Below are 18,276 nucleotides of genomic sequence, written 5' to 3'. Positions count from 1 at the left end.
TGTGTACAGGCTGATAAACTTTGACATTTTTAAATTGTGAATCTTGCATCTTTTTCACTCAGCAGAGACAGACTTGCATCAGTGCAATTGTGTAACCTTGCTATCCTGTCACTTGGTGGGAACAGTGGGGAATCAGGGATGATAAAAGCATTGCCAGAACTACAGTATTTCTACACTATGTAAGTACTGTTGCAGCACTGGATAAAGGTGTGACAGAACACAATAGCATTCTGGGACAGGTGGGGAGAAAAAGATCTGGGTTGTTTGTAGGCCTTAACTGTGATTACTTCACCAATAATGTTACTGCTGTAAATAAAGTAATGGAGAGTGGTGAGGGAGATGTTGTTGAGCTGCATTTTGCATGTGGAAAATAAATTGCCCTACCCACATCTTATTACTGTGTCCTAAATCAATATTTCATTCTAATTCTAACCAGGTTTTGAGTGTGGAGTGTTCACATTGGGAAAGTGACAAAGTAGCCTAAACCCAAAGGTGTAAATATGCATACTGAATTGCACAAACAAAATGGTAAAGCTGAAAGGAATTGTCACAGCAGTAAAATATTCTTTTTTTAAAATCTTAGATCATTCAGATAATAAACAATGCAGTGCTACTGATGTGTCACATCTTGTATACTTTTCTATAGTACAGAACAGTATAATACATTCATTTCTTGCACACATGGCTGGAATAGGGACACAGCACATGTTTTAGCATGTGTTTTTCTGTCATCAGGATTAAGCCTGTGATGATGGAGACTTTGACCATGGTGTGAAAAATCTGAAGAAAGTAGACCAGAAGCAAGAGCAAAAAGTACCTGAATTATGGATGGGCGTGAGTAACTCACTGTTATGAACTTGAGGGCTCACTCAGGGAACTCAAGCTCTCAGTTTTTTTTAATCCAATAAGTAAACAAAATAAGCTCACAACTCAACTAACTCTGGTCGAAATTAAACCCAGGCAGATGAATGGCACCCGATCTCCTTTTGCCAGCATGTACTGTCCATGCTGCAGAGACACAAAGCTGGTTGAAAATGTACAATGTTTCCCTTTAATGTAGCATTAGGTGTGAGAATATGCTGTCTACACGCTGTTTTTCCCCACTGTCTCTCTCTACCATTGCCGAGTGAGAGTGGTCAGCGGCTCAGCAGGGCTTATTCATTAAATCAGCATTCAAATGTTGATTTAGAATTTGAATGTCAACGTTATTAATAAAACTTCGAAGCCTCGAACTATGCACTACAGCCCTAATGGTATCTGTGACTGTTTTGATTGAAAATAGTTATTGCTGCTGCCATGCTCTTTAAGATGTGTCCTACAAAACAATTTCCCTCAAAAAGAATCAAGACCCCCTCGAGTAATTTACTTGATCTGGGAAAACTGCCCATCCCTAACCTGAATGCAGTGACCAGCCACATGCATTTAAACAGACTAGGATACGGTAGTTAGTGTAATTGTCACATTATTTTTAATCTACTGATTTGTGTACAACAACACGTTTATCTCGTTTTTTTTTGTGGGCCCAGCATGAAATGGGAACCATGAAAGGACGCCTCACACACCGGCACGCCGGTAGACGGCTGCGGGGGATGCGCGACAATAACGGGATGGCGGAGGTTGGGTTTAGGAAAAACACAATGGGGAAAGGACGCCTCACACGCCGGGAGACGGCTGCGGGGGACGCGCGACAATAACGGGACGGTTGTGATTAGGAAAACAATGGGGAAACAAAACGCCACACGCGGGATCCCCGGTCTCCCGGGTGAAAGTCCTGTATTGTTTGACCCATCCACCACCCCGACCAACCTCCAATTTTCGGCTTTTCATACTACGCCCTACCGTATTCGTGCTGTGATCACGAAATATGCTTCCCATTGAAATACATTACTTTACATTTTCGTGCTGGCCACCACGAAAAAAACGAGAAAAACGTCCCAGTGAACACAAATCAATAGATTAAATAACGTGACCATTTCACGAACTGCCGTGAGACCGTGTTGTTATATCTCATTGATAGACAATGTCAGACTTATGCTACATCAAAAATGATTAGGAGCAACATTCAGCACTTGATATATGTGGCATTCCACTATTTTCAGTTGTAATGCAGATAACTAGGGTATGAAAGCCAACAGAGTCATACAATGATCCACTCTCTGTTCAATGCATTTTGATCTCTGTTAAAATGGCTTTCAAAGGCTGTACATTATCTCTTTGTTAGTCATGGATTGGTTTGAATCAAATAATAAAAAGCCTAGTCAACCATACTGTTTTTAGTTTGAGTGTAAAGTTAAAAAGATAAAAAATATACTTTTTAAAAAAGAATTGAAGGGACTGTTCAAAGTGAGGAACTATTTTTTTGGCAACTTCTGGGTAGAAAGTAAGTTACAAGTTCTTGCATTGTTGTTACTAAGAAGCAATCCCATGTTGATGGCACGTACAAGCGCGTACACATAGGATAAGTGTAAAAGAGTGCTAGGCCTCAAGATACTCATGTATGCCCAACGGTGTAACTGATTCTGATGGTTGGTTTGAGTGGAGAAATGATGCAGACGAGTGATTTCCCAAGTCAGAGTCTCCCCTGCACCATCAGCATTCTAATGCCCACACAACACTCCCACTGAAATCTATCTTCAATATTTCAGATCTCACCTCCATCTATGCTCTGTATTTCACTAACACTTAAAAGGAAAAAGCCCTGGAATTCCAAAAGATAGAGAAGGCTCTTCTCATTATTAGTTACTAGTGGGGCAGCTATTTTGCTCCCCAGTCGTGCAGTGCCACAATGGATTCAAGCTCTGAATGCATCAGGTTCTTGTTTTACATATAGATATTTGTGACTTTTTGAGAAATGATATGGGTATTGGTATTGCATCATGAGTTTCATTCATGGCCATACATTTTATTTTTCCAAAAATGCTATTGGCAGCACGGAGGCTGAAGAGATGTGTTACAAATGAAACACAGTGTAGAAGTGAGCCAAGACTGCTGTGATGATACAGAGGTGGGTAGAGAGATAGAAAGGTACGTTATAGGTCAAAAGTATGTGAGCACATTTGAGCTTCCGTCATGATTTGGGCTAGGCCACTTGTTACAACACACAGTGATATTTAAGACAATAGTGTGCATCCAAAGTTGTGTCAACAATTTGGGGAGAGCCCTTTCTGGTTTCAACATGCCAATGCCCACATGCATAAATCTAGGTCCTTGACACCCCTGTTTAAAATTTTCCAAGGTCAAAATTGAACTTTATTGCATGGGGTCCATAAATAAATTTTTTTTTTGAGTGTTTAGATGTAGCCCTGACCTTAACACCATTCAACATCTAAGATTAATTGGAAGATCAATTGTGAGCCAGGCCTTTTCTCATGGTTTTGCAATAAAGACATTCCAACAATCAAATATGGATGTATTGTCCCATTGCAGCCCATGTAAAGGGGAGACACTACAGTAGAAAGGGCAAATATGTTAGTGTAATTACACCTCCACTTATCCCTTATCCTGTACACCTCTTTACTTTTGCCACCCAGACATTAACAGCAGTGAATCTCACCTGATACTTAAGTGGCTAACAAGAAGCTCTGTGAAATAATAAAGATGATGGATATGCATAACAAAACTTGACAGATTTTGTGGGATAAGACACCTGCAAAGACAGATGAATGAGTGAACTGTTGCAAACATTCTCTACGTTCAGTGTATGACTCAAAAACTAATTAATTAATTAATTTTCAAAGGATTGCAAAAACATAGAGAGAACTATCATGTGTACACACATGCATTAAGAGACAACTCTGCCAACTTGACTTAACATTTCAATAGAGTCTTAACACATGTAAATGGTGGAAACCACTAATTTGAATTTGAAATCCTGTAACTAAAAACAATGAAATAAATTAAATGCTATGCTGTATTTCTGAATGTTTACAGTTGCACTTTGGTTTCTGTTGTGTTTCACTTGTGATTCAGAACACATATCGGTGGGTACCTTGGGGTCAGCACAGGAAAGTTTCTTATTAAAATGTCAAGAGCAATCACAGCATGAAAGGCTGAAGTCATGGCTGAGGGAAAACAGCCTGAGCAAAAATTAAGTAATAGCTCTCATATATGATATCTATCAAGGAGCACTGGAAGATGATTAGTGAGAGGAAAGTGGAGAAAAGAAAGGGGGGAAGAGGGACTGACTGATCAACAGTCTAAGGACAAACACATTAGATCCTTCATCTCATAGTCTTCATTTAATGTGTCCTGCAAAATAAAACATGGTGCCAGGGGAATCCAGTTTGAGAAACAAGTAAAGGATACATAAATGGTGCTTTGACATTGAAGTGTTTTTGTTCCAAAAGGAGAACTGGCACTGGCATATGTCATTCATGATGCACTGATTGATCACCTGCATCTACTGCAGTTTAAATAATGATGGGATTCTGATAATCTGATCGAAATCTGTAATTGACTGTGCCATTTCAAGTAGTATTGAATAGTAAGTAACCAAACTCATTGAACAATTCCACTAAATTCACAAGACAATGTACAATCCCTGCAGTGTTTATGGTGGTAGACAGAGCCATGGCAGCTAAACTTACTTCAGGACAAAACCCAGGGATTATTGGACAGTTTAACACCAATAGAGGTAGCAGAGTATTCACTTTGTAGTGATTTATCAGTGAGACACCCTTCACAACCTTCAGCGCTGCTTTATTCTTACTGAGTGACCAAGCATTTAGGATAGTGTTTTTATCAATCTGGCACACATCCTGAGTTAAAAAAAACTTCCACGTTGCTCTACTAACCATTAACTATTAAATAATTATACAATTCTACACACATTTAGAACTGTTATATGTTCATGATTTACTGAAATTGAGCTTGTCTTGATGACATGTATATACGTATGTGTATATATATCCATGTTTATTAGTCTAGTCTAGCTATCAACACGTGATGGCTCCAGAAATGGCTGTGTATTTTCCAGTGCCTAAGATAATAGAGAATTTGCAATAATATAACTAATGATGCTATACGCACATCCTTAAAACACTGTGCAGGAAAGGATCGAAAGGATTCACAGATATTGTTAGTCTGAACAAAGAGTCACAACTGACAAGTTTCGTAGCAGCTGTTCCTTTTTAACATGATAACCCTCAACAATTAAAAACAGCTGTACTAATCAACAAACTAAAGGCAGAAATGGAAATGATTTTAACATCCCAAAGCAGAAAGAGAGGGAGAGAAAGAGAGAAAAATATGTGAGGCAGTTCTGCTATAGGGAATCCTGGAATCAGCCATCAGTCAAAATACGGCCCAGAGAGATGACTTGACAGATGCATTCATTACAGACAGGATGACAGAGGGGAGAACACATGGCTCATTTCCAACAACTTTGTCAGGTTGGTTACCTTGTGAATACTAATTAAAGGGGGAAAGGCATTTACATCTGAAGAATTATGATAGTTCAAAGGTTTCAAATATGTTATTTTTATTTTTATTATTTAAAATGTCTGCCCTCCTTGAAGTCCACCTCTCATTTTCTTTTTTATCTTAAGTTAAAAAGGTCTTCTTTGTTCTTCTTGCTTACATGTACATACACTGTTCATTACAGACATGGTTTTAAAAGCAACATACAAAAATTACAATGTTAGGAAAATATGTGCATGTTGTAGACCTTGTTCTTTATCAGCTCTTCCTCATTGCAAGACTCTCATAAAGGGTCAGCAGCTAAAGCATACTCATGTCTGATATTTCATGTCTGATATTTTTGTGAATATAGACATTATATCTCTTGAGTGAGTAGACACGTTGTACCTTATACTCTGTACTCCATACTAGAAAATATTGTTTTATCTTTTTGCTTGTGCAGCATAAAGGGACTACAACCCACATTTCCTTGCACAACCCTGTGTTGTATAATGACAATAAACGAGGCTAACTGAGCCTCTTCTCCAAGAGTCCTCAGCAAAACAACCACTGCTTTACATTTTTCAAAGAGCCCTAACTTGAACAGCACTTTATTAGTACAAATATACTTTGTTCATACTAATATGTCTATTTTGAAAAGCAACTATTACTGATATTAAATACAAATGACAAGTGAGTGATGGACTATGCAACCTTCTCATGATCACAGATGCACAAGCTAACATAACATACAAGGCAGCTTATCTTAAGTGAAATAAAGCCCCTACCCACACATTAAGTAAGCAGGGCCTTTATTAAAATGCATCTACAGTATGATGACCAGCCTGACTTGGTTAAGCCAAATCAAGGGGTGTAATAGACTTGAAGAGTGAATGATCCGGACCAAGGTTTATGTTTTTGTTACATTGTATACATGTGATCCGATTTGTTTTGGTTTCACACTGCAGTTATGCAAGTGCACTGAAGAACTATACATGACATAACTATGTCCTGTCGTCATCACATACGTGAGCCGTGTCTCCCGATACTTGTAATTGATTGGTTTGTAGACGGGCTTTCCTGTCCTCTCATATCGTCTCTCTGGTGTCAGGGGTTTTGGGAGTTTTTCCCAGCTGGCTTTTCCCGTGCTACCACAGCTTTTTTGTTTTGTTGTGTTGTTGAGAAGTTAGACACAGGAACTTCACTTGGGTTTTAAGGAGCTACAGCAAACCTACACTTTACATTTACTACCACTTAGTACGCTTCGTACCACGAGTAAACTGCTAATTTATTCTCTGCTCTGAAGGCCGACAGCTGTCTGCTCTGAGCACATTCACTGTCACTCTCTATGGCGTCAGGATTATGTCATATTCATGTGAGCGCGATAAAACATGCTCACAAGCAAATTATATCAGATATTACTTTTTGCACACCAATTCAACAATCAAGAGTTGTACAGGCAACTGCGAGCGTTAAACAAAACATAGGAAGAGGGGAAGAATGGCACCTGCATGTATTAAACTAAGCATCACGTGCACAGAGCAGCCACTACGTGCCTGTGAGTGTCTGCTTTGCGAGTGCTGGAGGGCATACACTCTCACGCATGTAAACTCTCCTCTCGAAATTGATTTGTGCTCGCTCGAATGAAACTGAACATTTTGGGGGCAGAAACCAAGGAGGCACTAGCCCTCTTATGATTGGTCACTTTCAAGGCGATCTCATCCACACAGACCTCCTTAGTCTACCTTGATTGACAGCTATCATTTAGGAAGCCCGGAGTGTACCTGCCAAAAAACATACATTGTGAAGCAACACTTACTGTGTTTGCACTGAATTGGAAATGGTGATATTTTACAAAAATATATTGAATTACAAAGCTGTAGAGAACAGTGCACAGGCACAGGCACATGGCAGACTTATATACTAAGGTTTTAAGTAAATTATTTTAATATAGTCAGTCGTCAAGTAAAGTGGGCCGGTTTAAGGTATTAAACTCAAGGGCTGAAAATGAGTCCTACTCCGGCCCTGGTCTACATGTTTGTTATTTTTTTTGGTGAGTAAGAACATATGTAAATGTCATTGTGCTGCCCTACTGAGAGGCATGGTCAAGCCTTCAACGAACCTTGGGGGTAGTTTTCAGTTTTGGTTTTTCTTTTCCTTTTACATTTGTCTGTGCATGAGTGTGTGTGATTTGATGGACAACTACAAGCAAGTGTGTGTGTGTGTGTGTGTGTGTGTGTGTGTGTGTGTGTGTGTGTGTGTGTGTGTGTCTTTGTGCACATGCATGTGGAACTGCAAAAAACAGAGGCAAATGGTATGCTTGCTATTATATGAATCTCACCAAACAAAAAGAAAACGACTGAAGGGGAATGGCTTTGAATGAACACTTCAGTAGTGAAGGAAGGTCTCTCATCAGGATATGCAGATGATTAATATCTATTTTAAATAAAGAGTAACCATGTATGGATGGAAACAGGAATAACAACAGGTTGCCAGGCTGTAATTTTTTAGTCATGAAGGTTGGTTCAACGTTTGCTTGCACATCCTTCAGTTATCTTGTTTGGATGGAAAATCTACTTGGTTATCAAACATTTGTATGATGCAAAATGCTGCATGGTCTCCATCCGTCTGTGTAGCCCTGTTGAAATTTACATGTATTAAAAAAACAAAAATAGGGGTTGGAATGACATTCTTGACATCTACTTGAATGTGCCTTGGATAACAGACAGCTTAGCATTGACGTGTATGTACACACAACAGCATGACAGAAAAAACAATGCCGCATTTCTCTGGCGGTGTTGTCACAAGGCTTGTTCGGTCTTACCTGCTCCCATTTCACAAACACTGTCTGTTACTTGTGCTTGTCTGCTCTTATATTTCATCCCTCCTTTTCACAATGGAGACAGCAGAGGCTGAAATGCTCAAACGCACAATTGTGCTCCTCCCCTTAGGAAGGTCTTGTGTCTCTACACGGTGCCATTGACTTGCTAAATTCAAAATTACAGTATCACAGCTCTATGTAATGCCTGCATGTGTGCTGCGAGTTTGCCCTCCCATCTAAACTCAAAGCTCAAACAGACCGCCCATTCTGTCAAGCCAAGCCTTGAGTCAATAGAACATCCTGTCAGAGTGAGTACCGACTGCCAGCCTGTCAGGCAGCCCCACCAAATGCCTAATGGGAGGGTGAGTTATACTCTCCCATCTGGAATGATCCCCATAAGACCTTAAGAGGTCAGGGAGGACACAACCGCAGCTACTCTGTGCAGGTAGTCACTATTGTCAATTTTGACAGAGAAAGTGAGAGTGCCTGCAAAAAAAAAAAAATCTTGCACTGCAATACAGGAAACGGTTGTTTGGGAGTGAAACTGTATTCAGGGACCACAAATGATGTCCTGATCGTTTATGAAAGGGTTTGCTTTTTCTGGGGCAAGATCCCTCAAATGAACTCCAATCTTTACTAAAAGATGTGTGAGAATCTGAGTACCTTTAGAAGCATGCTTGAATTATTGTGTTACATCACAGGCACATATGTGTACTCATTAAGTGTTCTCTTTTTTTCAAGCATGGTGTCAACACGTTATTTTCATACTTATTATTAAGTTGTTATTTCCAACTGCGGAAAGCCAGATTGATCTTCTCCTTAGTGAAGATACAAAATAAATCAATTTTGCTAAGTTCTGACATTGACGTTGCATTTCACAGCATGAATCATCTACTTAGTCATCACTATTGCAATGTAATTTTACTGCAGCTTCCTGATACAATACTTCTGAGTTTGAGTGTGTGGAGCAGGGATCAATCACTGAATTCCTGAAATACATTTGATTGTTCACTATCAGTTTAGTTCATGTCTACCTACTTACATATAAAATGTACGTTTGGAACACTGTTCAAAGAACAAATGATAAAAAAGGCAAAGTAATTTAAGCAGTGCTCTAATAAGGTGCATCAAACATAACAGCCCACTTTGTCAGTGGATAGCTCACAGCAAGAATGTTCTGGTTTTGAGTCTTGGTACTGCTCCTGTCTGTGTAGAGGTTGTATGATATCTCCATGTTTGACTTTTCTGACTAAATTCCTAGTAATAGTAGCATGTTGTGTGTTTGTCTGTCTATTAACCCTGTTATGGTGACCTGTCCAGGGTCACTCAAAGCATAGTCCCCAATTAAAGTGATCCCTAATAAGAATGGAATATCACGCTTTGGCGGCAGTGAGGCTCGGGCGAGTAGAGCTAGTAGAGATTTTTATTTATTTATTTAGTTAAATGTATTGATGTGTATGTACAAAGTGCAACGCTTCTGACAATGTGAACAGTGACTGTGAGGTCAATAATACGTTTAGTTAAATGCTATAGTTTTGTTGTTGTGAAATAACAAAAACATATTGTATTGTCATTGTTGTACAAAAAACATTAGTCAGCAACAATATTCCACTGTGTGACATGTTCCCTATTAAAATGGGCACAGTAGTTTTTATTTGATCAGATCCACATATACTGTCGCTCTAAATACCCATTAGAGCACAGAATCTGCTGCTGAAAAGTTAGTTAGTCCGCAACAAAGAAACTACTCCTGTTTGACAAAATGCTTGCTCTTGGGGGGAATTGTTGGGTCTCTAAATTATAGTGTGGTCAAGACCTACTCTATCTGTAAAGTGTCCAGAGATAACTTCTGTTGTTATTTAACACTATAAATAGAATGGAACTGAATTGAAACATTTGCTAAAAACTACAGTGAACAGCTGTTTTCGGAAAATGATTTAGCCTTTAAAAATGTCTATAGTTTTTAATAGATGTAGGTCTTCAGTAGGGAAAAAATGGACTTAGTGCTGAGTGCCAAAGGCAGTGTAAGAATGATATTGTCAGCCTTAACCTTTAAAGTGGCATTTCATTTCAGAGAAGGTAGATACAGTGCTTAAAAGGGAGATTGAGATGTAGCAGGAAACATGCACTCACCTGTCTGCGCAGGTCCCTGGTCTTTTTGGTCATTTTATCAATGGCTGAGTTCAATGGGTCACCTTTCTCTTTCCTGCCAGTCTGTGAAAGGAAGCAAAAATACCATGTTAACACAGTTGTTACAGCACGTCATTACAATCTTGTCTGTTTGACTCCCAACATTTGCACCATATATTTCACATTGTGTACATGTTCCTGTTGAAGTGACTTAACCAAAGCTTATGTGTTATGTATTAAGTGTAGATTGCCAATTCTGAAAATTTGTCACAGTGCTGGCATAACAAGTGTTCACCAATTAGAACGGAGTCAGTGAAAACATGACTCAAACTGTTTTGTATGTTACCTAGCAACTACTGTAGTATCAATTTAGCTGTCTCCAATTCCCCTGTGCACAGCACTTCCTGTCACTGCCAACTCCTACTGGTGACTTTAGGAGGGTGTAGACTATCATGTGCTTCACCTACTCCACACAGAGACACCAACTGCTTTTTTTCACCTGAAGGGGGGGGAGAGCGTTCCACTGGGAGACAGCACGGAGGTTCTCACTGTTCAAGATTTCCCTACTCTCCATTTAACATGCATCCAAACAAACCAGTAGGAGTCACTAAAAGGCAGACACAAGGACAGTATCTTGTGATGTCTTTCATACAGAAATATTGCCAATTGTGTTCATTAAAATGCCAGGTCAAAAAAGAGGCTCCACTTTCCGCTATGCCACCTGGATGCCCCATTTACCACTTACAAGCTCTACAGTGTTTGCTCAGAACCCATGGAGAAGAGTAGGGTGATTTATACTACCCCAGTTATTAGATTTCCACTTTTACTATCTAACTTGGGATGGTGGCTGGGCTCAAAGGTTAGAAAGCTGCTGTCAGTGTCTTGGAGTGAACCATATCTGCTCCAGGACACATATAAATGATCCGCTACTCTGATCCCTCAAGAGAAATGCATACGTGTTTCTCAGGCAGTGGAAAGTGGTAAAATCAAAACGGGCTGTACTGAATGAACTGTATATAAATAATTTTTGTATTATACTAAGATAAATGAAACATTTTGTCACAAGCATGATGAAGGATGTTCCCTAATTTCTCTGCAAGGACTCTGGATTTTATAGTCTCTGTTACTGTCAGAACAAGACAAAGGTTCGAATGACTGTTGTTTAAAAAGTGTGCAATTTTGGGTGCATTGATTACTAGGATATAATTGTTAAGGGGGTACAAATAAAAAATTAATGTACAACAATATTGGAACTGGAAAGAAGTATGAGAATTGGGACACAACTACTGTACTCTATCTGAAGTGACAAATGTGCAAAGTAAAGGTCTACAAACAATCATTACGATAAAATACAAAATAGTTAATTAATCCCCCAGGGGGGAATCTGAGTGCCACCATACATACAGGACAGACAACAGGGAAGACAATAGGAGAAGACATACACATCTCAAGAAAATGCAAAATAAGCGGAGATCACAGTACCATAACAAATAGTGTTAACATCAATGACTGTACGATTGTATATAACATAAAAATCAACATATTCATGGACACAAACATTACCACAATCCTCAGTGTAACCAATATCCTAGTCATCAACAGCAGATCGTCAACATCAACAGTAACAAACAGTAAAAAACTTCAGCACAGCAGGTATAAAGGACTTCCTGAATCTCTCTGAAGAGCACCTGGGCATAACAAGCCTATCCTTAAAAGACATTCATGTTAATTTCACTGTCTCTTTATTTTGACAACTGACAAATGAAAACCTGAGCCATATAAAATCTATCCTTTTTATAAAGAGGAAGATGTTTCTGGATGGTGCGATTCATGTTATAAGCAAAGGCTCATTTTAAGAAGTTAACACAAAAAGACAAGCAATCAAAATCTGCTAATGTAATATTAGCAAGGCAGATGTGGCTTAATTTATTGAAAGAGAAAAAAAATGCTTAGCAGGATGATCAACAGATTGTAAGACACAGTGATCTTCTGTGAAAGCAATACCAGCATACAAAATTAGTTATGTAGTTGCCAGGCAACCATCTGACAGTTCTGCCCAGCATAGCATGAAGGCAAACGACCAAAACGCTCATCAGTATTTGCAGAAAAACACATACCTGTTGACATGTATTCCCATTCATCCATGCCTGTTGACTTCTTAAATGAGGATTTATTTGAGACAAACCACAGAACAACAGGGCTTTAAGTTGAGGGGCTATTTAGTCGTTATCCTGTTTAATGAGACACAAAATGTGGTTGCTTATCTCTGCATTGCTGCACTATTGTCATGCCCTTTTGATAATTGAGTGGAGCAGAGCGCCTCGTATCTATGTGTCACAAAGAACTAAATGAGACCCCATCAAATACCCACTTCAGTTAACTCACCCCAAGGTTAACAATGATTGTCACTTTCAATGCCTTAGTCAGGTTGTAAAATTACTGTTTACACATTAGTTCTGAATGTGCCTCCAATCACAGAGAGAAGAGCAGAGAGGAAGGACAGCTAGTGTAAACTCAGGCCCACAACATTGACTACCTGAGCTCTTCCTTTGAGGTTCTATTTTGGCTCAGGAAGTACGTGAGCTGTGGCAAAGAACATTAGTCTGTTGCGATGCAACTGTCAGTGAGCGTCACCACTTTTGGAAGTTAAAAACAACTAGTCCAATGCCACTTTCTCTTCTCTTGACTTAGAAAAGCCAACTTGAGGACAAACAACCACAGCAATTTCAGCAATTTCTTCATTTTGGATTTGTCACACTCCAGCTCAACATGCGTTTCAATGTGGGGACATGCTGTGGGGAATTCACGTGTGCAAGGTCACTGATGTGAAAGTGCTGCTCAATGAAAAGAGCCTGTAGCCATAAAAACAGATATGATTCCTTTTTCCGGCTAATGTATTGCTGGCTTGCCCTTGGCCAAGGCTCATATAGCACGAGTTTTCTTTCATATGGATGTTAAACATTAGGAATGAGTCATTTGTCTCCTAGCTCATACTACAGTTAGTCACCCACTCTTCTAATAGCAATCACACAATGCAGTCATTTTTTTGTGGAGCAATGCACCAAACTGAAAAGAAGAAAACTGGCTCTCATATTGTAAATAATAAGTTTAAGATTTGAACCCATATTCAGCAAAGGAAAAAACACCTGACTCTAACCAGACTACTGCAATGTTTATGTGGTTGAATTTTATTTGCAAGTCATATTCTGAAACATACACTAAATGTATTTTATAAAGAATTGTTGATTGACACAGGGGGAGGAGAGGAAACGAGGATAGCATACAGTTTCCTTCCATTATGTGCCATACGCTCATACAAGCGCTCCTACTTTTGTGCATGCACCGACAAGCTCTTCTATGGCAAAACAGAGGACATGACAACATTAGTCAATGTGCTGCATCATTAAGGCACCAGAGGGACGCATAGGATTGAAGATGCTCAGTGCCAAAAATAAAAAGGGGCTTAACTTGAACCTTTTGAGGACACAAACATATTCATATGATTTTATGTATATCTCCACTGCATAGCTGACAAGCTTTATTGAACTGAGAGAAAGAGAAAATGGTCAAGCTGTCGATGACACAAAAACTCCTCTCATTATTCAGATCATGGATAGACACACTGTTAAACAAAATTAGTGTGTTTTTTTTTTTCATTTTTGGAATCGGAAATCCCAGCTGTTTTATTTCTCAAAAAAAAAACATCACCTGTTATTTTGAGCTCTTAATAAACAAGTAATTGGTGAGTATATTTTGTTATATCTACTACAGCTCTAGATCAATGCAGTATGCTTTTGACAGTTACAGTAAGTCAAGGGGCTACTATTAATAAAACTATGCTTCCCTTATACTGTAATTACTCTTCTGCTTTGATATGTCAGATCGTTTAACATGCAATGAAAAATGTATTGCTCATATTGAGATTTCTGCAAAACATTAAAAAAAAAACAATTAAAAACACTATGCATGAATTACCCATCACAAACTTTAGATACAAGGAAGTCCACAATGATGAATCATAGGTTAGTCAATATGTCAGGCTCATATTCAGCCCGGGTTGGTCAAAACTGTGGTCTTGCTATATTTGTGTATGTACACACACATGCGGACGTGTGTGAGAAACAAAGTGAGAGAGACAAACTGAGTCACATTATTGTTGTGACTATTTGACTTTCCTACATTCTGATCCAGAAGTGCCCTGTATGTGCAAGCAATTCTGCTCTCAAATTCAAAGCCATTAAAAGCTTGACAACGGCTGTTGATTCAATTGTCTCCCATACAGAAACATTGATTGCTTAGTTTTTGACTGCCACATAATGGAATGTGCATGTTCGGGTTTTTTTACTGGTAAACACAAGTCCCTGTAGTGTTTTGCAGACAATGTTCCCAACTGTCCCCATCCATTATTTTCTACCCCCCGGTGTGCACTCATTCATTCTAAGTTAGGGAGAGGAAGATAGAAAAGAGTGCCTGAAAATACGCATCTAGTGTGCGGGGTAATGAAGGCAGTAGAAGTGGCGTTATTCTTGCCCACTAAGGTGACAGCTGGTGGACAGTGCATGCAGGTGGAAAGGCTGAGGGCCCTGAGTGTATTCGCCCTCTCAGGCCCTCCCAAGGCAAGTTGTGTAATTCAGTGGTGCACTGCAGCGCAATCTGCTTCACTGCATTTCTGACCCTGTAATGGTATGATACTGTAAGACACATTGTCTATGCAAGCTGAATAATGCACAAAAGAATGTGGCACTTGGTTTCAGGTAGGTCAGTTTTTTTAATTTTTATTTGAAATATAAAATAAGAGCCAGGGCTCAAATTTAAGTATTGTTTCAATGAAATTGATTAAATAGGTGTATTATATGTATTTATAGCTGGATGCTGTTTTTAGAAGCACTGGGAAACAATACATTTTACCTTGTTCTACTTAGATTTTTTAAATCCAGACTATTGTCTATGTTTATTTTTATGGTATTTGTGAGCATTATGTGAATAAATGTCCAAAGCTTTTATTTCTGGCAACAATGGAAATGAAAATGCCGGCGATCAACATATTTCTGACACATTAAAACAAAAATGCGACTGCATTTACTCATTAATTAAACGAAATGTATCACTACGTCTCTGTACCTCCCTTGAAACGAATGCAATAAAAAACGACAATAGCAAGAAGACGCTGAAACCGAGGGAAGGTAAAAGAAGTAAGGAATGAATCTGGTAATTCATAGGCAATAACATGGCAAATCAAAAGAATGGGCAGATGAATCAGCGGGAAGAAAATAGAAGAGAGGTGAGGGAGGAAAAGGGGGGCATGAGGCATTCTGTCTCATTGTCTCCCAAGATCAATGTGTTAAATTACATCAATTCCGGCTCCTTGTCAATTCAATTAGGCAGGAGCGAGAGGTACAATTACTGTCCAATGTGGTTACACTGTCTGCAGTGGGCTTAAAGGGAAAGGCAAGCTGATAACGAGAGGGTGAGTGTTTGTACATGTGCAAGCCAAAGGGCGGGGGTTGATAATAGTGGTAACATGTTGGTAGGGTTACCAGCAGATAATGGGTAGCCAGATCCTCATTAAGATAAGTTGTGCTCCCTTAGCTGCAGTGCCATAGATCGGCCAATTTGACTTGTTCTCATTAAGTGGAACTTAAAGAGGTGCAGCGGTGGCTATCAGCTAGTTTGATTACAGGATACTAAAAGAGAAAACACGCTACAATGCCTGCGGGTAGAATTGTTTTTTTTTTCTCCTAAATGAGATGATAAAGCAACATAGTACATAAATAGATGCCATATCATAATCTCATTATAGCTAGTATAACCCCCTAGGAATCTAATAGATATACAGTGCAGGCACAATGCAATGCTGAAGCAAATAAGCCCAGCAATATCATTTACAAAGCACACACCATATAACATGTTAGTTAGCCTAATAATGTTCTGAGGTGATCAAATGCGGAAAGATTATACCGTATGTTATTTTGTTTTCCCATCTATCCATTACCTATACCAGCTTATCCTGTGCAGGGTTGTGGGGGAATGATGCCTATCCCAGCACATATTGGGCGTACAGCCAGCCTGGAGAGGTCGGCAGTTTGTCACAGGACTGAAACATGAAGACAGACAACCATTCACACTCATACCGAAATGCATTTACAGTCTCCAATTCACTTTCTGACTTAATAAGGGAGAAAACACTAGGAGGAAACCTCATGTAGACATGGGTTTAACATGCAAAATGAGCCACTATAATTTTCTTTTCTACTTTTTTTTTTTACTTGTTTAACAAAATGTTCTATTTTCTGAGCTGTACATCTGAAATCCTGTCCTAGGAGACGCTTTAAGGACTAAGTAAATACAAATCTAGGTCCGGTATAATTTGGGCTCCAACTAATCACGTTTATAGATGGAAATCTCAAAATTAATATAATTATTTAATAATATAATAAATTAATTATAATAAATATAATAATTTATTTATAGTTATGACTTGTCAAATATATGTATGGTCAATGTTGAATAAAAGTTTATCATGTAAAAAGAAAATAATTAAAAAATGCAAGATTAGCTGCAGTTGTTGTATCTTCACCTCCCACAACACAATCACAAAACTGATCTGGCAAGAAAGTAGCAGGGGTGCGACATAGCTTGACCTTTATTAGTGTTATACTGGAGGTAAGAACTGCAGATTAGTGTGCAGCATTTGCACTGTACACAAGATTTTGGATGACACATTATTTTATTATCTTGCTTCCCAGGGCCTTACGTGCTTCGGCTATTTTTGTGACTGTCATAAACAACGTTTTTTTTTTCATCCAGCTGTTTACAGTGAAATAATAAGGGAATTACAAAGTAAGTCTCTTCAGTCATATAGAAAATCTTGTTTAGGCATTAATAAACAGATGAGTTGTATACTGTTTTGTAATATCTTCAAATACATGCCTATAAGTCTGAACATCAGACTTTCTATTTTATTAATGAGAATTAATTAAAGTTATAATGACCTAAGGCAGTGTCTCTCAATCCTTGTCCTTGGGACTCCTGGTGCACCACATGTAACTCATTATCCATTATGTTTCACAAATTGAGGCGGGCACACAGAATGCCTATCCAGCCTATTTCATACGAACAAATTCGAAACACATTTTTCACAAGGACAACCAAAAATCATTGGCTTGTGTTCTTAACTGTTACAACAAAACATGGATTAAATAGCTGTTAAATCATTGATTAATGATTACATAAAGTCTATTTTATAATGCTATTAATCAGCAAACAATGTAATACCAGGCCAATAATCGTTTTACTGACCATATTCAGTACAGCGATACATTTGAAATGAGTATTTGATCATTTATTGGCAATGTTATTGAAAAGCTTCAACTTGTTTATTGATAGCAGCACGCGCACACAGGCACACACACACACACACACACACATATATATATATATATATATATATATATATATATAGCATATTTATTGATATTTATTGATATCAATTGATAGCAGCACGCGCACACACACACACACACACACATATATATATATAGATATATATATATATATATTAAAATTCTGCAGTGGGGGAATTAATGAGTATCCAGAGCTCCCGTGTGGAGCCTTAGGACAGCCAGCACACTCCCAACCCCCCCTGTGCTGCTTATACGAGGGCTTCATGTCTCTTCTCCTCTCACATGGTTGCCCATAGTATCTATAACGGTGCTGTTTGAGTCTGGCAGTCTCCTGTAAGTTAGGGTTAATGCAGCTGAGAGCTGCGCTGCCTGAAGAGGAGCCGAGAGGGCCTCCGGGCACAACTCTCTTATGTTTAATGGCTGATGCCGTTTGCTTACCCCTCTTGTTAGACTGGCTCATGTTTAGACTGAGGGCCTGTCACTGACTATTAGCATCCGTGGTCAAGCAGGCTGTGGATGAAAAGA

The 18,276-nt window shown here is 38.8% G+C and overlaps 1 protein-coding gene across 4 annotated transcripts in view; it reads right to left on the bottom strand.

The window, feature by feature from the left end:
• The window catches only part of ctnna2 (catenin (cadherin-associated protein), alpha 2), a 306,540-nt gene that overhangs the window by 83,483 nt on the left and 204,781 nt on the right, over positions 1-18,276 (bottom strand). For all 4 annotated transcript variants that reach the window (XM_078260893.1, XM_078260901.1, XM_078260909.1 and 1 more), the window contains one exon: positions 10,352-10,432. In XM_078260893.1, the coding sequence (XP_078117019.1) occupies positions 10,352-10,432 (81 nt within the window). The remainder of the gene's footprint in view (positions 1-10,351; positions 10,433-18,276) is intronic.

This window comes from Sander vitreus, chromosome 2 (assembly GCF_031162955.1).
Source record: "Sander vitreus isolate 19-12246 chromosome 2, sanVit1, whole genome shotgun sequence".
NCBI classification, from domain to species: Eukaryota; Metazoa; Chordata; class Actinopteri; order Perciformes; family Percidae; genus Sander; species Sander vitreus.
The sequence above is the reverse complement of the archived record's forward strand: the minus strand, read 5'-3'. Positions and strand labels throughout refer to the sequence as shown.